Source organism: Sorex fumeus, unplaced genomic scaffold (genome assembly GCF_029834395.1).
Source record: "Sorex fumeus unplaced genomic scaffold, SorFum_2.1 ptg000047l, whole genome shotgun sequence".
In the NCBI taxonomy this organism is placed as follows: domain Eukaryota; kingdom Metazoa; phylum Chordata; class Mammalia; order Eulipotyphla; family Soricidae; genus Sorex; species Sorex fumeus.
The window spans coordinates 37981067-38003540 of NW_026606104.1; the positions used below are offsets into that span (position 1 = coordinate 37981067).

At 38.4% G+C, this 22474-nt stretch overlaps 1 protein-coding gene across 20 annotated transcripts in view; it reads right to left on the minus strand.

The window, feature by feature from the left end:
• Positions 1 to 22474, minus strand: part of EIF4G3 (eukaryotic translation initiation factor 4 gamma 3) — a 355974-nt gene that overhangs the window by 149973 nt on the left and 183527 nt on the right. For all 20 annotated transcript variants that reach the window (XM_056122565.1, XM_056122556.1, XM_056122555.1 and 17 more), the window contains 2 exons: positions 16050 to 16147; positions 12630 to 12752 (listed from right to left, as the gene is read on the minus strand). In XM_056122565.1, coding sequence (XP_055978540.1) covers positions 12630 to 12752; positions 16050 to 16147 — 221 coding nt within the window. The remainder of the gene's footprint in view (positions 1 to 12629; positions 12753 to 16049; positions 16148 to 22474) is intronic.

A 22474-nucleotide genomic window follows, 5' to 3' on the forward strand; every position in this document is an offset into this window, starting at 1 on the left:
AGAGGCATGCATGCAGCGCCAAGCATCAAAGAGGAGCTGCGTGCATGCTCCACTAGTGCTGTCTTTCCAGTTCCTGGAAATCTCCTTTAATAGAAGGATGTATTAAATAATTCAAAAGAACGTAATGTCAAATAGCTCATTGACTTCTAATGCCAGAAAAACAGGTTATAAGGGTTAGAAGAGAAATCAATCACATGCATCAATTTCCTACTATTTTTCTGAAAAAGAAAGAAGGAAAGAAAGAAAGAAAACAGTTCTGTTCAAAACCTTAGAACAATATAAACTTACTGTTTCAATGGTAGAGCCTAGTCTCTCAAGAGTTTAATAATTAAAGTTATTTATATCCAAAAGGGTAAAACCAAGGTTTTTGGTGGCTCTGAAACATAAATTTTCTCTTCCATCAAACAGCTTTCACATACTTTAAACTGGCAAGTATCAGAGGCTGGAGCGATAGCACAGCGGGTAGGGTGTTTTCCTTGCATGTGGCTGACCCGGGTTCCATTCCCAGCATCCCATATGGTTCCCTGAGCCCCGGCCAGGGTAATTCCTGAGTGTAGAGCTAGGAGTAATCCCTGTGCATCGCCAGGTGTGACGATGCAAATAAAAGAAAATAAAAGTAAACTGGCAAGTATCTATTGTCAGGACCTAATTATCAGGTATTAAAGGAAATTAGGTGCTAGAGTGCCTTGCTGAATAATACAGGCTACTCTCTGCATTTCTGTTGGAAGTAAACATCCAGTGATGGACACATGTCAGAAATAAGCGTATAACAAGTAGGCAAAAATGAACATTATGAATAAAATTAAAGCAGGGTAAAAAACAAAGTGAAATGAAGCTGTAACGACAGTATACAGCGGGAAAGGAGTTTACCTTGATGCGGCTGACTGGGGTTTGGTCCCCAGCATCCCATATGGTCCCCCATGCACCACTAGGAGTGATTCCTGAGTGCAGAGCCAGGAGTAGCCCCTGAGCACAACTGGGTGTGACCCAAAAAGCCAAAAAAAAAAAAAACCAACCAAACAAAAAAGATACTAACCAAAAAAGAAAAAACTCTCCAAACAAACAATATACAAAGCAAAGTTAAAGCAGTATGCAAGGGCTACTACAGAGTGGTCATGATTGCTTTCCTTAGACAGTGTTATGGAAGATGCCTGCAAAAGGAAGAAGAGGGAGACTTAGAAAATGGAAAAGCATTATAGCCAGAAGCACCAGGAGTGGCAAGGGAGAAGCACAGACCACTGGAACAAGAGCAGTGTAGTATGCCATGAAGGAAAAAAAGGAATAAGAGCAATGGCCAGAACTAGGAGGATCTATGATGTCATAAGGATGACAAATTCCATGAGTGTGAATTTTCCTGTTTCAGTTACTATAGGGAGGCAGTGGATAGGTTTCAGTGAAAGAGGGATGTGGTCTGATTTGTGTTTTCAGATTATCACTCACTTCTGATTTCTGTTTAGGAAGACAGAGCAAGGAAATGAGTAAGAAGTTAATGTAGTCAGGGACCTAGCTTCTTATGCGGGTCCCGACACCTGCGAGGCCACGTAATGGAATTTTTTTTTAAATAAACTGCCAAGTAAACTTTTTATTTGTGTACTTTTAAAATATACATATACTGGGGCTGGAGCAATAGCACAGCGGGTAGGGCATTTGCCTTGCATGCAGCCAACCCGGGTTTGATTCCCAGCATCCCATATGGTCCCGAGCACCGCCAGGAGTAATTCCTGAGTGCAGACCCATGAGTAACCCCTGTGCATCGCCAGGTGTGACCCGATTCCAAAAATCCAATATATATATTGGCAAGCTCCCCGTGACTTATTCGATATGCCAGACACAGTAACAACAAAGTCTCCAATGGAGACGTTACTGGGCCCGCTCGAGCAAATCGATGATCAATGGGAGGGCCTTTACTTACTTTTACTTACATATATATATATATATATATATATATATATATCGCCTTTACTTTTACTTACATATATATATCTCACACACACACACACATATATATATATATATATACATACATACATACATACACACTACATAGAGGAGAGACCTCAAGTCAAGGTGAGTTGGACTTCCATTAGGAGCAGTAAAAGTGGTAAGGATGCATCAGAGAACACATCCATTAAATAATGGTGGAAGAGGAGATTTTAAAAATGACTTCTAGTTAGGAAGCAAAAAAACTAGTTACTAATTTCTAATTAATTACCAATTTCACCATCTGTGGACTATAAATAACCAAAGCAAATGGACTGGCAAAATGCAAGAAAAATCATTCTTAGACTAAGTATGGTTACCAAAGTATGGAAATGAGTAAAGTGGTCATTTTGATAGTGTGATGGCATTAGAACCTTGGTGGTGGGTATGGTAAATCAGACACACATATACAGGTGTGAACCTGTGTACTCCCAAGAATTTTAAATCGAGAGCAAATTAATACAAAATTATAAAGACTAGAAAACTTCTTTCTAGATTATCTGAGAAACCGGGATCCACTGCAGTATAGTAAAAACTCACTTAAAGAAATAAGGAGCCACAAATTCAATTGTTCTTTAGTTCACATAATTGACAAAAAAACAAAACAAAATAATAACTATAGAACATATGCCCAGGCTAAAAGAATTCAGAATGACTGAATCTTTTTCATTACATATTAACCTGAAAAAAATACACATCCATAATAGATAGTCTCTTCTATGAAAGAAAATAAAGGTTGTCATGGTGTCATAAATGAAGGAAACTTATGAATTAAACTAAAAGCTGTCAGGGAAACTACAGCTTAGAGTCTAGAGAGACAGAACCTTTGGCAATACCCTTGTCTTCCACGCAGCTGACCTGGGTTCAATTCCCAGCACTGCACTCAGTTCTTTGACCATGCCATTCCTCAACATAAAGAGCCAGAATTAAGTCCTGGACACTTTGGCCAACCCCCAAGAAACATAAACAAACAAGAGTCTGACTTCTCTGACACCATCTGGGGCCAGATTATTTGTAAAAAAAAAAATAATAAAGTCTTTATAAATTAAAAAAAATTAAGTTTATGGGGGCTGGAGCAATAGCACAGCAGGTAGGGTGTTTGCCTTGCACACAGCCGACCTAGGTTCGATTCCCAGCATCCCGTATGGTCCCCCGAGCACCACCAGGTGTAATTCCTGAGTGCATGGACCAGGAGTAACTCCTGTGCATCTCCAGGTGTGACCCAAGCAAAAAAAAAAAAAGTTTATGACTTATTACCAGCAAATGTTTGACACTTGTGTATCTATATACTGAGGGTTACCTAAATGTTTCTCAGGTTTAAGAAATGCTTGCGATGGAAGCCTGCCTCATGAACGAAGGGGAGAAGGCAGCTGAAATAGAGTAGGGATCACTAAGAAAATGATCGCTTGAAGAAACGGTCGGGATGGGAGATGTGTGCTGAAAGTAGATAATGGACCAAACATGATAACCTCTCAGTATCTGTACTGCAAACCATAATACCCAAAAGTAGAGAGACTATGGCAAATATTGTCTGCCATGAAGGCAGGGGGAGGGTGGGAAAGTGGGGGGGGGGGGGGGTTATACCGGGGATATTGGTGGTGGGGAAGGTGCACTGGTGGAGGGATGGGTTTTGGATGATTGTGTGATTATAACCCAAACATGAAAGCCTGTAACTATCTCACAGTGATTCAGTAAAATTAGAAAAATAAAATGAGCACGAGTAGAAAAAGTTTAAGAAGCTGTGAACTAGAGGACTTAAAATGTTCAAGTCATTCTGGACAAGAACTGAGTGCTGAAAAGAGGTAAGGGGATACACATGATAACATTTCAGTACCCGTACTGCAAATGGAAAGGGGGGCAGACAGGCAGGATGGAGAAGGGATGGAAAGAGGGGGAGGGAGAGAGAGAGAGAAAGAGAGAGAGAGAGAGAGAGAGAGAGAGATCGAACACAGGTCAGCTGCATGTAAGGCAAGCTCCCTACTCACTAAAAGGAATTTAACCAGTAATGAACGTTCACAAATCAGAGAACAGTATTCACTCCCAAAAATTCTACCATAAAAAAGTACAATAGGTGTGTGCATAAGTGAAACAAAATTCTTAATTCCAGGTGTGATGGGAAAACAATATATCAAATTAAAATCAAATAAGCAAAGAAATTAGGAATGAAATTTTTGCACAGCTGGTGAGAGATAAGCTGATGTATTAATGGTAGCTAGATAACAAAACCATACATAAAATATACGTTATTCATCATACCACTGCTAATATTAGCAACAGTAAAGAATAAAAATATCTATCAAAGTAAAGGTACATCCAAGTATCCATTAAAGGGTACAATATACCTATTACAATATGCATGTGTAATATACATATATATGTATACATATAGACACATGTAATATACATGCAAATTGTAATATACACATGAACATTTCTGGAAGATCACTGAAAAGATGGTAATTATAAGATGGCAAGAGGGAAACTATCAAAGTGGTTTGGATGTATGTCAATATATACAATTAAAAGCTGTCTGGAAGAATACTTACCACAAAGTAAATACTGGTCTCTTATTAACATTTAGAATTACAATTTCTACTTCTATGTAAAACTAAAATAATGTTAACTGAAAAAAATCTTCAATGATGGAATGAAATTGAGAAGGTTTTGTGATCTCTTACAAAGTCCTGTGGTTCCATTATAACTATCAGCACTATAGTTGCTAAGTGACTAAAAGTTACATTATCACTATTCACTGCAGGACTGGCAGTATGTGGAACTGAGCAACAAAAGCAAAGACTGAACTCCCACTATCCTTGAAACTAGGATTTACATATAGAATTAGAACACCTATGGTAAAAATCATATCATACATTGTATAGGTTTTCATAAAACTTGGTGAAGGAGAATTAAAAAAAGCTCAAATAAAAACAATATTTAAAATAATCCAAAATTTAGTGCTACCACTGTGACTTTTAACTAGACCTTCCTTTATCAGCATGCCTGAACAAGTTAACGCAACACCAAAATGACTTAAGATTTACCTTTGGGAAATTCGTGAAGCTGCAGAATCTTTCTTTTATTTATTAAAATTCATACATTTTTGCAAATCCTATCTGACTGTATACATTCATTTTTGGAGATTGGGCCATACCCAGTGATGCTCAGAAACTCCTGATGCTGCACTCAAGGATCACTCTTGGAGGGCTCATGGGACCATATGTTGTGACAAGGATCGGACCCAGGTTGGCAAGTGCCCTACCTGATCACTAGCTCTCATTTTAAACTATGGAATAGCTTAGCCCTTGCCAGCAAGGTTCTTTTTTTCATAATGGCATTTCATTTGAAATCTCTAATACTCATCTCAGCACAAATAATTGCTTAAAGTCTACAAAGCTTAACATGCAATTGAAAAGTACTATTTCTTAATTCATAGAAGGTTACTAGTGAGAATGGTGAATTATTTTATTAAAGATGAAACACAAGGTTACTAATGATAATGATATATCATTTTATTAAAGATGAAACACAACTTGATTAAATTCAACAATCACTCTTCATTGCAGACATCACGAAATCAAAGGCATACTCATAATGCTTCAAGGTGAGAATAATAGTAATTCATCAGTACCTAAGACTGAGATGATAAAACAACATTTTAAAAGTGAAGATGGAATTTGTTTTATAACATAGATATCAACTTCAAATTCTTTCTACAGGAATTTATCACCAGCATATTATTTATATTAGCATATGCTAAAACCATAAAGTGAACTAATAAAAATAGTCAGAATTTGTTATTTCTAAGTATTAAATATATATGACTCTTCAAAAGACTGAATAACTGAATGACAATGGGTCACTTTTCTAAGTCACAGGCAAGGAACTATCTTACATATGATATGCCAGCAATCAATAGCTTTCTACCTGGAGGCTTCCTACCCCTGTGACAAAGAAGTTATAATAAAGTTTAACAGTGATTATTAAAAGAGAAATCCTTAAAACAAAGCACCAAGGGAGGACGAAAAGGAGGAGAGAGACATATCAGTTCTATAAAATTGTAATAAACTTTAAAGTAAGTGGTTTTCTACTAAGGGAAACTTGATTTTGTATTCTCACTTCAATATTCAAGACTTAAATTCTAAGAGATAATTAGTGGAATCATATCTCATTTACAGATGGAAAAAAGTAGGAAAACTTAAAGAGCATGAAATTCTGACCCACCATCAGAAATAAAAGTTTTTTAGTACTCTACAATGTCTACCCATACACCTTTTGTCTAAGTACTGTGATCATCTATATATATCATGTGACACATATACACATTTTTATATATTAAAAGTATGTATTTTGAGATATAAAATCTCTAGGAGTTATTCAATAGATCATCTCAACTCTTAAGAAACAGAACAGATTCAAAATCAACCAAGTCTAGGAAAGTTGTCTTTTTTCTGGGCCGGAGTGATAGCACAGCAAGTAGGGCGTTTGCCTTGCATGCAGCCGACCTGGGTTCAATCCCCGGCATCCCATATGGTCCCCCAAGCACCGCCAGGAGTAATTCCTGAGTGCAGAGCCAGGAATATCCCCTGAACATCGCTGGGTGTGACCCAAAAGGCAAAAAAATAAAAATAAAAAATAAAGAAAGAAAAAAAATAATAAAGTCAAGGGTTCTTCTTTTAGTTTTGGGGCCAAATCTGGCAATGCTCAGAGGTTATTCCTGGTTCTGTACTCAGGAATTACTTCCGGCGGTGCTTGTGGGAACCATACAGAATCCTAGGATTGAACTTAGGTTGGCTACATGAAAAGCAAATGCCCTTCCCACTGTACTATTGCTCTAGCCCCAAGGGTTTAATTTTTCAATATTGTTTTCTCCCCCTCCCCCCTTTCTTTCTCACTATATTCCACAGATAAGTAGTTCATTCAGCATTTTGTCCTTTTCCTTTTGTCTTATTGTGGTTATCAAGATACCCTCCAGTTCCATCCATATTGTAGTGAACTGCATGATTTAATCTTTTCTTAGCTGCAAAGTAGTCCATTGTGTACATATATCACAACTCTTTAATCCATTCGTCTGTTTTTGGGACATTTAGGTTGATTCTATACCCTGGCTATTGTACTAAGTGCTATATGATGAACACAGGTATGCACATATCTGTTTGAATCAATGTTTTTGTGTTTTGGGGATAAATGCCAAGAAGTGGAACTGGTGGGTTATATAGAAAGTCTATTCTTATTTTTATGAGAAATCTCCAAACTGCTTTCCGTAAAAAGTTTCTGGCTAAACCAGACACTGTTCTCACCACAGCAGCAGATGGGGGTTTCTGTTTCACCACATTCCCACAATTGAGAAACACTATTTTTTTTTTAATTAGTGAAACACCATGAGGTACAGTTGTAGATTTACAATTTTTTGTGCTTGGGTTTCGATTATACAATGATCAGATACCCATCCCTCCACCAGTGCCCATTTTCTACCACCATGAATAATATCCCCCCACCCCCATACCCCCATCCCCCCTGCCTCTGTGGCAGGGCAATCCCCTGTGGAGAAACACTTTTTTATATTCTTCCTTTATAATACTCCATCCATCTTTGTTGGGAGAAGTGTGTAATTATCTCTTTCTGCGTTTTGTTGTTGTTATCCATTATCTCCTTCTTCAAATATTCCAAATTTGTACTCCATGTCATGTTTTACTCCATGTCTAAGGTTTAAAGAATGACCTCTCATCTTTCCCTCCTTCTCCCTCCCTCTCTCTCTATTAGAGAAGTTATTGATTTTATTTACTATTTTTGTACTCAAATATAGTGGCTTTTCAGTTTCTTTCTTTTTTTAAAAATTAAATCATGAGACACACAGTTACACTGTTGCACATGACTGGGTTTCAGTCATACATGTTTCAACATCATTCCCTTTACCAGTGTACATTTCCTATCACCAATGTACCCAGTTTCACTCCTTCCAAGCCCCACAGCCAGTCTGCCTTTACAGCAGGCACTCTCCCCCCACCCACTCTGCCTTTGTCTCTGTCTCTGTCTCTCTTCCCTTTTGGTCATTATGGTTTGCAATACAAGTACTGAAAGGTTATCATGTACATTCCTTTACCTACTTTTAGCACTCAATTCTTGTCCAGAGTGATCATTTCCAACTATCATTTCATACTGACCGCTTCTCTATCCTAACTACCTTTCCCTCGACTTGTGGCAATTGTGGGCTGGGCCATGTTGGGTAATAGTGTCATACTATGCTTTTTATATCCACAAATAACTTTCCTCTCTCTTGAAACTAGGGAAACTGTGATTTCCCCATTAAAATAAAGAGGAACTGTATTATCTCTTATGTCTCAGAATATGATTAATAAGTATCCTAGTTCATTTCTAAAACCAACCCAGTATGATCAATTACATGGCTATCATTATAATTTTTACTTAGTAACTAATTTATGACTATATCTATAACTGGCTTCCTCTCCATCAATGGATTTCCTGATTTCTCATTTGGAATAACAATAACCTCCCTTCATCCAATTTCCCATCTCTATGTACCTTTTTGCACATGTTCAGAATAACTTGATCTCTATCTCTCTCTCTTTGTGTCTCTCTCTCTCTTTCTCTCCCTCCCTCCCTCTCTATTTTTTGAAATACAAGCTGGAACTCAGATCAAGTGACAGCTCTGCTCAGCTTTCCCAGATTCTTCTAGTCATTCTTTGTGCCTACTGAAATAATAACTGTCCACTGTCCTCCCATTGTTCATCGATTTGCTCGAGCGGGCCCAGTAACGTCTCCATTGGAGACTTTGATGTTACTGTGTTTGGCATATCGAATACGTCACGGGTAGCTTGCCAGGCTCTGCCGTGCGGGCGAGATACTCTCGGTAGCTTGCCAGGCTCTCTGAGAGGGGTGGAGGAATCGAACTCGGATCAGCCATGTTGGCTGTGTGCAAGGCAAACGTCCTACTGCTGTGCTATCGCTCCAGCCCTGAAACAATAACTGTTAATACTAATAGGTAACATTGAATTTTCATTATTCTCTGCATGTAAGAAATTTTAAGCTTTTATCTAATTTATTCCATAAACTAATTCAAAAACACTATAATCTATAAAATAAAAATATATGTATCTGATTTTTTTTAACAGATGGAAACTAAGGCTCTGAAAGATTAAGTAATTTGGCTATTATAACAAAATCAAATGGTGAAATTGGGAGCTGAAACTAAGTGTGTCTGATTTTACGACAAAGTTTTAAATCTCTCCCCCCTGTATTATCTGACCTGTACTTCCATTAATATAGTTCTAAAATCGCAGACATTTAATCTGTGCTCCAATCTGTTCTACTTGGTATCTCTGAGCTTTCATGAACTCTTTGTATATAATTAAAGACAGATCAGTTATATATTAGTGTCTTCTCTCTTCCTTATTTTGTTTGTGGGCCATACAGGGTGGTGCTCAGGGCTTACTTCTGGCTCTGCACACAGGGACGATTCCCGACAGGGCTCAGAGGACCATATAGGTTGTGAACCCAGGTTAACCGCATGCAAGACATGTGCCTTACCTGCTGTGTATTGCACTGGCCCCTCTCACCGTTATTAAAGAGACTGAGATAACCTCAATCCTAGAGAAAGTTTTTTCAACAAATAGCAGACACAATCAAATATGGCTTAGACTAGGTATTCCATAAAGTAACAAGTAATACAGTATATACTATTCTGTTATAATTCTAATGCAGAAGGCTATATCATTTGGTTAGTAGTATGAAACAAATTGTGGATCAGGATCTATCAAGAAGTTTGACCTATCAAACTAAAAACTAGTCACCTATAGATTAAACCTAATGAATTTTTTTTTAAAAAAGCAAAGTTAGAGCTATTAATAGAATTAGTTATCAGTATTTAAAACTGGTATATTTTGGGGGGGGCTGGAGCGATAGCACAGCAGGTAGGGCACTTGCCTTGCATACGACCGACCCGGGTTCGATTCCCAGCATCCCATATGGTCCCGTGAGCACTGCCAGGAATAATTCCTGAGTGCAGAGCCAGGAGTAACCCCTGAACATTGCTGGGTATGACCCAAAAAGCAAAAAATAAATAAAAATTAAAAAAAAACTTGCATATTTTTTGTCTGATGGTTTGGTTTCAGGTTCTAGACAACACCCAATAATGCACAGAGGGACTTGTGGGTCAGCGCTCAGGAGTCCTCCCAACAGTGTTCTGGGGACATTTGGTGCTGGAGGCTGAACTGCAGGTTCCTTCATGAAAAGCATATATTTTTGTTCCCTGTTTTAATGCTTGCAGGTATTTTTTAAAAACGAAATTAAGGTATTAACTTCTTGAAACAGTGGGTCAGTATTTCTGTGCGATTAGTATTTTTACTATCAGTAAAAATGAAATAGCAATGAGTGTTTCACTTAACTGGGGTTACCTGTCACTCTATGCAGAACAGTTTATGAATTTGTAAAAAATGAAGATAAGTGTCAGTTGCCATCACCACATCGTGCTATTGATTTTCTTAAAAGGAAAAAAGTACTTTTTTCACACAAGTCTCTATTAATAATTATTAGAGCTGGTGATGTGGTTCAGTAATAATGCTCGTACTTTGCATGGTCAAGTTCCTAGGTTCAATCCTTACTATTGAAAAAACAAAACAAAACAAAAAAACCCTGTGCATTTGGAAAGACAATCTAAGAGTGTAGTTTTTAATATATGGGTTTAAATGCAAATAATCTAATGAAATAAGCCAATACTTTGTGATGATACTGCACCTTCAAAAGAACTACCAATATGACAATTACTGACTGGACACACGAGCTTTACCAACTAAAATTATATAAATAATGTGCTTTATAGTTATGCAGGACATATACTTGCATTAGGCCCATGTTTTCTAGGGATAGATAAAGAGCACAAGTATTTCTGTTGGCTAAGGACAGAGGAGTAAGCAGAAGAGAGGAATCTTAAAGGTTAAAGAGTATGATTAAAGAGTAACAAATCAACTCTAATGGGAATTTAAATGCAAAACCATGTACTTATTTATGTTTAAGTTGAGGATTTAAACACATAGAGACAACAGGTCATCAGCTATATGATTTGACAATAGTATTTTGAGTAACATGAATAATACAGAAAAAAATGAACTTTCTTAATCAACCAATCCCCTATTTTGCTATAGTGCATTATTTACCTAGTAGATCCCCTAAGTAGCAATGTAATGTATAAATGCTGCTTTTCTCAAATTCATTTCCAGGGAAGAGACTGGACTGAATCTAAAGATACTTAATTCATTCTAGACTTGGAGTATTTCTAGGAAAAGAACAGAAATGCTCTACAGCAATATAACCTTACAACTCACATATTTACATGACCACACAGTACTGGATATTTAGATAGATGATGGGAAATTGAGATTAATGTCAGAGGCTACTATTATTTCCAAATAAAACATATCACTACAAAAAAAGGCACAAGTATATAGGTTTACTCCAAATTTATGTATCTGTTTGGTGTTCTAAACTCTACTACCTATTTGTGATCTCTATGTGGGTGGGGTGGGGTGGGGTGAGGTGGGGAGCCCTCCCAAGCACTAGTCAGTCAGGAGGTCTAGGGCCCAAATCTTACTGACACACAGGCCTGAAAATGCAGCACTGGGGATCACAGGGTGACCTGCTGGTATTTGAGGGACTCCAGGGGTACACCTAGCAGTAGTTTGGGGCGACTCAGGTCCCTGTGCATAGAAAGGGAAGTGTGCCCTACTCCCTCTGATGTCTCCAGTCCCCATGATCTCACGGTTTAAAAGCACTTGTTAACCTACCTACAAGATTGTTCTGAAAGGCCTTGTATTTATTTGACCATAAATATAACGTGTTTGTTAACTGGGCTCTGAGGTATCTATCAACACCATCCAAACACAAGATGGGAAAGAAAGCTGCATCCATCAATAACTTCGGGTTTACCTGTCTTAAATGCTGGGCCTACTTGTCATCAAATTTGAAGTGACCCAGTAATGAAATAAAAATCCTATCAAATTTGGGCAATACCATTCTCCATAAGAGTTTACCAAACTCAGCTCTTTTCAGAAGTCTTGATTGCTAAATATAAGAAACTGAACTCTTAGAAAACTCTAATAACCACATTCTGCATTTGGAATAAAAAGCTGACAGAATTTATAAATAGGTCTTTGAAGACAACACTCTCCACTCAAAAAGCTCACTTATGCAGTAAGAGGTACACCTGTAACACATCGAAATTGGCTTTCAGTAATATAAGCAATCATATCAAGAAATACCACTTAGTAAAAAAAAAAATCTCAAAATTCTCAACCTTAAATGTTGAACTTAGTGTACTGCCTTTAATCCTAATGACTCACATAAAAATATAAAACAGGCTTCTAAAGGAATGAAACCCTGGGTGTCATGCAATATATCCCTTTAAAAGTAGCAGCTGCTATGCTAATGTTCTTTATGTGAATCTCAATAAAAATTTGGAAATAATAACAATAGCTAAAGAGAAACAACATGTCTGTTTAAATATCATTTAGATATTCGAGGCTGTGAGACAACTGGTGAAAACGGAAATTACAGAAAGTGGCTATAGAAAATAGAAAAGTTCTGTAGAAGTTAGTGAACGAAAACTCCATTGTCAAGCATGGCTCCCTCTATCTTACCTGGGGAGGAGTAGGTGTTGACGTGGGTCTCCCTATGGGGGGAGTAGGATTTCTGCTGCCACCTCCAGACATAATCTCCTCTGTTATGTCTTTACCTCCCTGGTTTGGATCCCGAATTCTTATCTATAAGGTAAAACAGCATATTTATGGACAAACATGTGGTAACTTCATAGGTATGATTTATTAAATGTGCAAACTGGGAAACCTATCAAATATCAAAATTGATAAACACCATTCTTTTTTAAATATAATTTATTTATTTATTGAATCACTGTGGGAAAAGTTACAAAGCTTTCAGGTTTAGGTCTCAGTCATGCAAATATCAAACACATTTCCCTTTACCAATACTTTTTTTTTTTTTTTTTTTTGCTTTTTGGGTCACACCCGGCGATGCTCAGGGGTTACTCCTGGCTCATGCACTCAGGAATCACTCCTGGCGGTGCTCGGGGGACTATATGGGATGCTGGGAATCGAACCTGTATCGGCCATCTTGGCTGCATGCAAGGCCAACGTCCTACCCGCTGTGCTATCACTCCAGCCCCACCAATACTTATTTTTTACCACGAAGAATCCCAATAAAACCCCACCCCCTACCCCTCCCAATGCCTGTGAGGCAGATGAATTCTAGTTAACACTCTATCTACTTTGATTACATTCATTGTTTCGATAAAAGATGCACCATTATTATTTAGAGCTTACCCCCCCCCCAAATCAGATATGCTGAAAAAGCATTGTGAAATGATTTGCTTTCTACAGCTGGGTTGAAGAATTAAATGATGTCGCGTGGCCTCAATAGGGGCCGCACAGTGATAAACACCACTCTTGACTTTAATTCCATCAAGGAACCATATGGAGTTGCTCGAGCTCGAGCGGGCCCAGTAACGTCTCCATTGGAGACTTTGTTGTTACTGTGTCTGGCATATCGAATACTCTCGGTAGCTTGCCGGGCTCTCCGAGAGGGGCGAAGGAATCGAACTCGGGTCGGCCAGGTTGGCCGCTATTCAATGAAATTTAAGGTTTTTCCTTCTGACACCAAATAAGAATAACAAAATAAAATGAGAACCAGTTGGCTGAATTTCTAAGTCAAACGTAACAAGCTTTCTCTTCACTCACCCCAAACTCAAAGTTTTCTTTTTAAAACACTGTCAAAACCTTTAATTTTACTTATATGGGCTGGAGCGATAGCACAGCGGGTAGGGCGTCTGCCTTGCACGCAGCCAACATGGCCGACCCGAGTTCGATTCCTCCGCCCCTCTCGGGAGAGCCCGGCAAGCTACCGAGAGTATTCGATATGCCAGACACAGTAACAACAAAGTCTCCAATGGAGACGTTACTGGGCCCGCTCGAGCAAATCGATGATCAACAGGAGGGCCTTTTACTTTACTTTACTTTATAGTACTTGACATGATGTATAAGGTATAAATTTTTTTTTTTTTGCTTTTCTTGGGGGGGTCACACCCGGCGATGCTCAGGGGTTACTCCTGAGTCTGCACTCAGGAATTACCCCTGGCGTTGCTCAGAGGACCATATGGGTCTGGGGATTGAACCTGGGTTGGCCGCATGCAAGGCAAAAACCCTCCCTGCTGGACTATCACTCTGGCACCCTTATAATATGGTTTTAATATAGACAAGTTTTTCTGGAGAATAAAAGTGTAAAGGTCTTAAATGGCTAATAGCATTAAAAAAAAAAGGTATCTTGTCCCTTAGAAAAAGGAGTTTATGCTGCTGATAATCTTATATTTAACTATATATAAGGATGTTCATTGAAGTTAACTCTATGCATTCTAAAATGAAATGACTGTCAAGGTATACTGAAAAAATTTTTTTCTTTTAAATACAAGATGTAGAACATATATGTACTAATAAAACTAGATATTCTCACAGTATTTTTGAGAAAACCTTTCTCTTTCCCAGCAGGATTTTTAATATCAGTTTTTATAGGTATGGAAATCTAAGATGCTTCTAATTACCTCATTCTTTTTCCTTCTTTACATCTATTATAACTGTCATCCATGTTTATTATCTTATTTATTCATTTTTCTGCATTCTGAGAGTATTCTTTCTAAACTCAACATAATATACCATTATTTCCCAACTGTAAGGTCATGATACATTGGCATGTCCTGTTTATTATTTATGTAAAAGGCATCTATTCCTAATAACAAAGATTCAAAGTTTTGAGCCTAATTTTTATATTTAGTCTAAGTAATTCAAGAATATTGCTATAGGAACTAGAGCCATAGTACAGTGGGTAGGGCACTTGCCTTGAATGTGGTTAACCCGGGTTCAATACCTGGCATCCTATATGGCTCCCTGGGCACTGCCAGGAGTGATCCCTGAATGCAGATGCAGGAGTAAACATTACCAGATGCGGCCCCAGAAACAAAACAAAAAGAAGAATATTGCTATAATGTCACTCCCGTTGACTAGTTTATCTGTGTATATGAAGGAACCTCTTATACTCCAATTCCCAAATTTGCTTGTTTCAATGAATAAAAGACTGTAAGGTGTTTTCTACAAAATACTCTGCAATGTGAATATTATATCATTATATTCTAATTCTCTTGGGCCTGCCTTACTAGACAAAGACAAAGCCTTTGTAAATTATTAAAAATAAAATTATTTTCTAAATTTACATAAAAATAAATCTATTTCACAGGGATGGTTTTATTATTGTCCCTAATATTTTGCTCCTTTTCCTTGTTCTATTTTTTTTTCCCCATCAGTTCTTCTCTGTATGTAAAGCTGATTAGCAAAGAGGTAAAGAACCACTAGGTTCAGCCTTCAGAGAGGCCTTTGAAACTAAACACCTCTTCCAATTCAAAAACTGGAGCACAGACTGTCACTTAGCAGACCCAGCTCAGTGAATATTGAAACTGAAGTTAAGTAAATGGTACTTGCAACTCCCACTTACTCATACCAATCCTCCGAGTCAAGCAGTGTTGATATAATGAAGGAACAGAGAGCAATCATTTGCGAACTGAGATGAATAAATAATGACGATAGCTTATTTAATGAGTAAAGAGACATTCAGAAAACTTTCTTTTTCATTTTTTGTTTTAGGGCCATATGCAGCAGTACTCAGAACTTACTGTGGCTTTGCTCTAAGGGACCACTCCATGTGATGCTTGAGGGACTATATGTGGTGCCAGGGATCAAAACTGGGTCGGTCATATGTAAGGCAAGTGTCCACCCCCTGTATTGTCACTCCAGCCCAGGATATTGAATTTTGAGACAAAAAGTGGAGTACTCTATTCAAGTCACCCATATCCCAGCTAATGATGCATAATTTGTCTTCCTTTCCTTTCTTTTTTCTCTCTCTTCTCATTGCCCTTTCTCTTACCCACTTTCTCTCCTACTTCCTGAAAACAAAAGAATGAAAAATAAATTTAAATTAAATCACTAACAAAGAATTCTTACTGTTTTTTTTTCTCTCTTGGCTGGAGGGGGCTGCTGCTGTGTAGGCACTATGATAGGTGCTGACTGGTACACTGGCTGACTTGGGTAAAAAGGTGTTCCTAAAAAATAGGAAAAGAAAGAAAGAAAGAGAGTAATCAGTTATTTTGTCAACCATTTTAAGACTACTATGCCACTATGACTTTAACTACTTAAAAAAGAAGTAATAACCAGTAAAAACAAGCATTTGTCTTATTCAGCGCTATGTATTAGCTCTTCTCCTACTACTGAAAAAGTCTGATGCAACTTCCAAACATTCATAAATTCCTGTTGTTTTCAACAGCATCCAATATGAAAACAACTATATGACTAATTTCTGAGAGCAGGTAAGGCGTTTGCCTTGCACGTGGCCGACCCGGGGTCGATTCCTCGGTCCCTCTCGGAGAACCTGGCAAGCTACCGAGAGTATTCCACCCGCACGGCAGAGCCTGGCAAGCTCCCCATTTTCAATATGCCAAAAACAGTAACAACATGTCTCACAATGGAGACGTTACTGGTGCTCGCTCGAGCAAATCGATGAACAATGGGAGGACAGTGCTACAGTGCTACCGCTAATTTCTGCAGACTAAAACTTGAATTACCTTCCAAAAGCACAAACCATGCTATAATACTCCTTTTAAATAAATCTGTTCTGGGGCCCAATACCTGCAACAAATATTCTCAAGCAACACTTAATGAGAGTAAGTTTTGTGTGCAGTGTTCACAGGAGAATATATCTGATTATCTTGGAAGGTTGGCAGGAGGGGGCAGAAAGGTAGTAAAAGAAAGAAACTTGCCACTGGGGAGGTAGGGGTGGAGAGTGAGGGAAGGGATCACTATGAGAATGATAGAGGGAAGTGGTCACTCAGGACGAGGACTGAGTGCTAAAAGGAGGTAAAATGATATGCATGATGTCCTCTCAGTAACATCATTGTAAACTGCAGTGCCTAAAAGCAGAGAGGAAAAGGAAAAAAGCAAAAGAATAAAATGTCTGCCTCCAGGAAGAGTGGGACACTGGTGGAGGAAAGTGGACATTGGTGAATAGATGGGTATTAGAACACTATGCGCTTGACACTCAATTATGAATAACCTTCTAACTATGTAATTCATGGTGACTCAATAAAAATTGTTTTAAAAAACATTAATTCTCCTTACGGAGGAACATTACCATATAAGTCAATATACAGACCTGACTAATATTCTACTACAGAGAAGAAAAAAGCTTAGCTTAAGGATTCTAAACAAAGTTCAGAGGCTAAGAATCCAGCTTCCAGTCCAGGTTTCTTACTACATTTTCCAGACTCTTTAACCCCACATTTTTTTTTAATAGTGAGACATCATGAGGTACAGTTGCAGACTTACACATTTTTGTGCTTGGGTTTCAATTATACAATGATCAAATACCCATCCCTCCACCAGTGCCCATTTCCCACCACCACGGATCCTAGTATCCCTCCCACCCCCCATTCCCCCTATCCCACCCTGCCTCTGTTGCAGGGCATTCCCTTTTGTTCTCTCTCTCTTACTGGGTATTGTGGTTTGCAAAAGAGGCAATGGGTGACAATCATGTTTGGTCTATAGTCTACTTTCTGTATGCTTCTCCCATCCTGGGAGGATCCTCCCAACACCATTATTTGGTATTCCCTTCTTTATCTGTGTATAACCCACATTTTTACTGTAGATATAAGCTATTCCTAATCCCTTGACTATACCTATCTTTTTAATACTATTCATATTTTTGTATATATATTTTTCTTCCATATGAAAATATATTCATGCACAAATCTTTTATATTCTCATTAAATCTTTATTTTGCTTCTCAAAACTTTACCATAATTATCAAATCAGTTGGTAACACTGGTTACCAAATGGACTCCACGTGACGTCAAAAAATCATGTGGCCACCCACCTATGAAATGGTCAGACTTCTTCGTCAAGACCCTGAACAAACGGTTTGAGGCTCTTCCTGTTCCTGTAGCAAGCAGATGCCATTGGGCTACACTAGCACTCGACAGGAACAAATGGAGACGTTACTGGTGCCCACTCGAGCAAATCGATGAGTAACGGGATATCAAGTGATCAAGTGATCAATTATTAAACCAGACAGTTTAAAGTAGCAGTGGTAAGACAGGATCAGTTACTGGATATTTTGAAGGTAGAAGCTATAGATCTGTTGGTGGACTAGATGTGACTTTAAGAATAAAAAAAATCAAAGAAAAACTCTTCATATAATTTGTGAAGAGTTTTGGAAAGAAAATGCTATCTGGAGTACTTTTTCAATTAGCAAAAAAAACAGCAAGGGGTAAATAAAGTTTAAGGTAAAAATAAATTCTCTTTAGGATATATAAAGTTTGAGATTCATATTATACCTTCAAATAGAAAAAATAACAGCAAAAGAGAAGTTTAGAGTTAGGGAACAAATATCCATTTTGATATTAATACATTATAGACAATATTTAAACTGCAAGACTATAGGACACAGGGAATAAAATTTTAAAAATCATACCGAGGACAAAATCTTGTGATACAGTATACTTGGTTAGAGAACACAGATATGATATGAGGATAAAAAGAAAACCCAGCTTAAGAGACAAAAAAAGAAAGAAAGAAAGAAAGAAAGAAAGAAAGAAAGAAAGAAAGAAAGAAAGAAAGACAGACAGACCAAGATAGGAGTTGAAGAAAATAAGTATGACTTGGTCAGAACCATTTCAAAGTTCAGATCCCAATTAAAACTTATTAAAGTAGAATTCATTGATTGACCTTATCAAAAGTTGTCTGGGTGGACATGGGGATATACATCCTGATTGGGGTGTTTTCAATACTGAATGAATGAAAGGAAAGAAGACAGAGAATACACACAAGTCTTTCTTTTCTTACAAGTTTTGCTATGAAGGGATGCAGAAAAATGGACTATTGCAGTTAAAGAATGTGGAGGAAGAAAATGGGAATTAAAACAGTATGCTTACTGGGGCTGGAGCGATAGCACAGCAGGCAGGGCGTTTGCCTTGCACACAGCCGACCCGGGTTTGATTCCCAGCATCCCATATGAGCCACTGCCAAGAGTAATTCCTGAGTGCATGAGCCAGGAGTAACCCGTGTACCACCCAGAAAGCAAAAAAACAAAAACAAAAACAAAAACAAAAAACAAACAAACAAACAAAAAAACCTAGTATGCTTGCATGTATGTAGAACTACTCAGTGTATAGAGATGAATCTATAGAAGGAGGAGGAAAGAGAACTACTGGAGAAACAGCTTTAAATGCATATATAGTGGAGTCTAATATACAAGTTGAAGATTGGCCTTTGGTAGGAGCATGTATAATTAAGCCACAGTAACCAGAAGGAAGCAGATATGTATGACAGTGATTATCACAGGCAAAGTCTATGATACATGTACACTAATAAACATTCAAACAATGTTGGTTTAATCATCATCATTATCATTATTAGCCCCACTACTAAAATAATAATAATCTTTAGATAAAAATTTCTTAGAAACATTATTATCTACAGGAAAAGAACCCATAATCAAGTTTTACAGTGTCAGATTTGGAAAAACCTGGATAGAAGCATGTGTACGAATTCAATAAATTTAATGTAAAAATTTTAAAAAAGTCCACCTTAGCCATTCTCCAATAGTAATGAAACTCTTCCCAAAGTTGAGGTAAATTTAGCAATTCTCCCTTTACTATGTCCCTAGTTCCAAATTTCAAAAGACCCTAAAATTATGACATGAAATTTTGCTAAGCAGGCAACACAATAAAATCACCTTGCAATGATTATTAAGCTAAATCAAAAGAATATCCAAAGGTAAACCATCCTTTAAAATAAAAACAAACAGCAGACAAAAAAAAAAAAAAAACAGGGACTGGAGAGGTATTACGGGTGTTATAGTGTATCTCAGTATTACACAGGTTAAAGTGCATTCCCAACACTGCATGGTCCATTAAACAGAATTGGAAGCAGTCCTCAAGGACTACAGGGAAAAAAAAACAAAAATTACACACACACACACACACACACACACACACACACACACACACACACCTCTCTTCCAATGAAAATGAAACATTGGGGGGGAGGGGGGAGTGTGGCAGTTTGGGCCACACCATGGTGCTCAGGTCTTATTTCCTGGTTCTGTGCACGAAGATCATTCCAGGTAGTGCTTAGGAAGAATCATATGCAGTGCTGGGAATGGAAACAGAGCTGGTCACATACAAAGCAACTTCCTTGTACTATCTCTCCAGCCAAAACACTTTTTTAATCACCATGACTGGGGCAGAGGTTGGTACCTAATTATACCCATTACAATAAGTATCAGCTGAATAAACTTGGAAGAATAGGATAGTCTCAGTTTACAGTAATACAACTAATAAAAAGAGTAAATTAACTGTGGACGCAGTAAAGCAGTGGAAGCACTTAAGTAAATTATCTTATAAACTTTTATAAACAAATTCAACTTCTTACATAAGAGCATTTAAAAACATATTATCTGACAGTCAGAGAGAGTACAGGATTGGGTAAGGGGCTTGTCTCACATGTGGCCAGCCCAATTCAATTCCGCAGCATCATATACAGTCCCTGGAGTAACTCTAGACATCACTCCTGACCAGAAATACCCACTAAGCATTGCAGGATATGATTCCCCCCCCCCCCCCGCCAAGCCCAAAAAAAACAAAAATGCCATTTATCTTAGGGGTCTGGAGATGTGGTCCAGTGATAAAGCATATGCCTTGCATATATGTAAGTCCCTGGGTCCAATTCTGAGCTCTACTTCCTATTACTCAGTATAATTTCTGGTGCTTCAACAAGTGTGCAACCTCCAGAGCCACAGGAGCAACTGTCCTCCTGTTGTTCGTCGATTTGCTCGAGTGGCCCGGCCCAGTAATGTCTCCATTGTGGCAATTGTTACTGTGTTTGGCATATCGAATACGTCACGGGTAGCTTGCCAGGCTTTGCCGTGCGGGCGAGATACTCTCGGTAGCTTGTCGGGCTCTCCGAGAGGGGAGGAGGAATCGAACTCGGGTCAGCCATGATGGCTGCGTGCAAGGCAAACGCCCTACCCGCTGTGCTATCGCTCCAGCCCACAGGAGCAACTACAACAACAAAAACATTTGTCCCATTCTATATTTAAATATAGTATAATCTGGGGCCAGAGAGATAAACAGCAGGTAAGGCACTTGCGTTACACATGGATGGGGGTCCACATTCAACCCCAGCATCCCAGATGGTCTCCCAAGCACAGCCAGGAGTGAGTACTGAGCATAGAGATAGGAGTAAGTCCTGAGCACTGCCAGATATGATCTCCACCCCCCAAAAAAAATCATTAAAAAATATGAATAACTTTATCAAAAAAGACTGAACTGGGTGCTCTAAATGTGAGAGCCCAAGGTTCAATTCCTGGCACTGCATGGTTCTCTGGGCACCATACAGAGAGTAACCCAAAGTACTGATATGCACTCCCTCCCAAAAAGGACAAGTTTTTCATACAGTAATTTACCTACTATCTATAGCTACTTTATCACTATAATAGAAGAGTTCAATAGCTACAACAGAGATTCTGGCCTTCCAATCAGAAGATACCTAATATCTAGTTCTATACAAGAGAAAACAATGGCTAACTCCTGTTCTGGACCTGTGGTTTCTCAAACCTAGTCTGTTCAACAGGTATCAACAATTTACAGCCAAATTTACATAACACAGTGTGAAATACACTCATGTTGACAGGCTTGTCAATTGGACATTTTTGGAAAGGAACATTTGTTATTGTTTGAAATTGTTTCAGCCCTACTCTTGGTAAAACAGTCTTCCTATATAGATGATCCTGACAGTAAACAGCAAGTTTCTTTGAGCCAGGAAAAAGACTTACGTGGTAGAGGGCTTGTCTTCCATGGACAAGGCCCTGGGTTCTATACCCAGCATCCCAGGGCCCCCAGAAGTTTACCAGACAAGACAGCCAGGAGTAGCCCCCAAAACAATAAGAAATATCAATTTACTTTAAAACTCTGACACTTAATCATGAATAACTTTGTTTTTTACATATATTCTAAATGAATCACCATGAGATACTGGCTGGATAGCACAGGGGTAGGGCATTTGCCTTGTGCGCGACCGGCCTGCCTGAGCCGGGTTTGATTCCTCCGCCCCTCTCAGAGAGCCCGACAAGCTACCGAGAGTATCTCGCCCGCACGGCAAAGCCTGGCAAGCTACCCGTGTCACATTCGACATGCCAAGCACAGTAACAACAAAACTCACAATGGAGACGTTACTGGCCCCGCTCGAGCAACTCGATGAACAGTGAGAGGATGGTGCTACATTGACAAAATTAAAAATGAATTGTTCTGTGTATTTTTTCCTTTATTTTGTCTTATATTTACTTTATTTACCACCCATAGTACTGGAAGAACTAG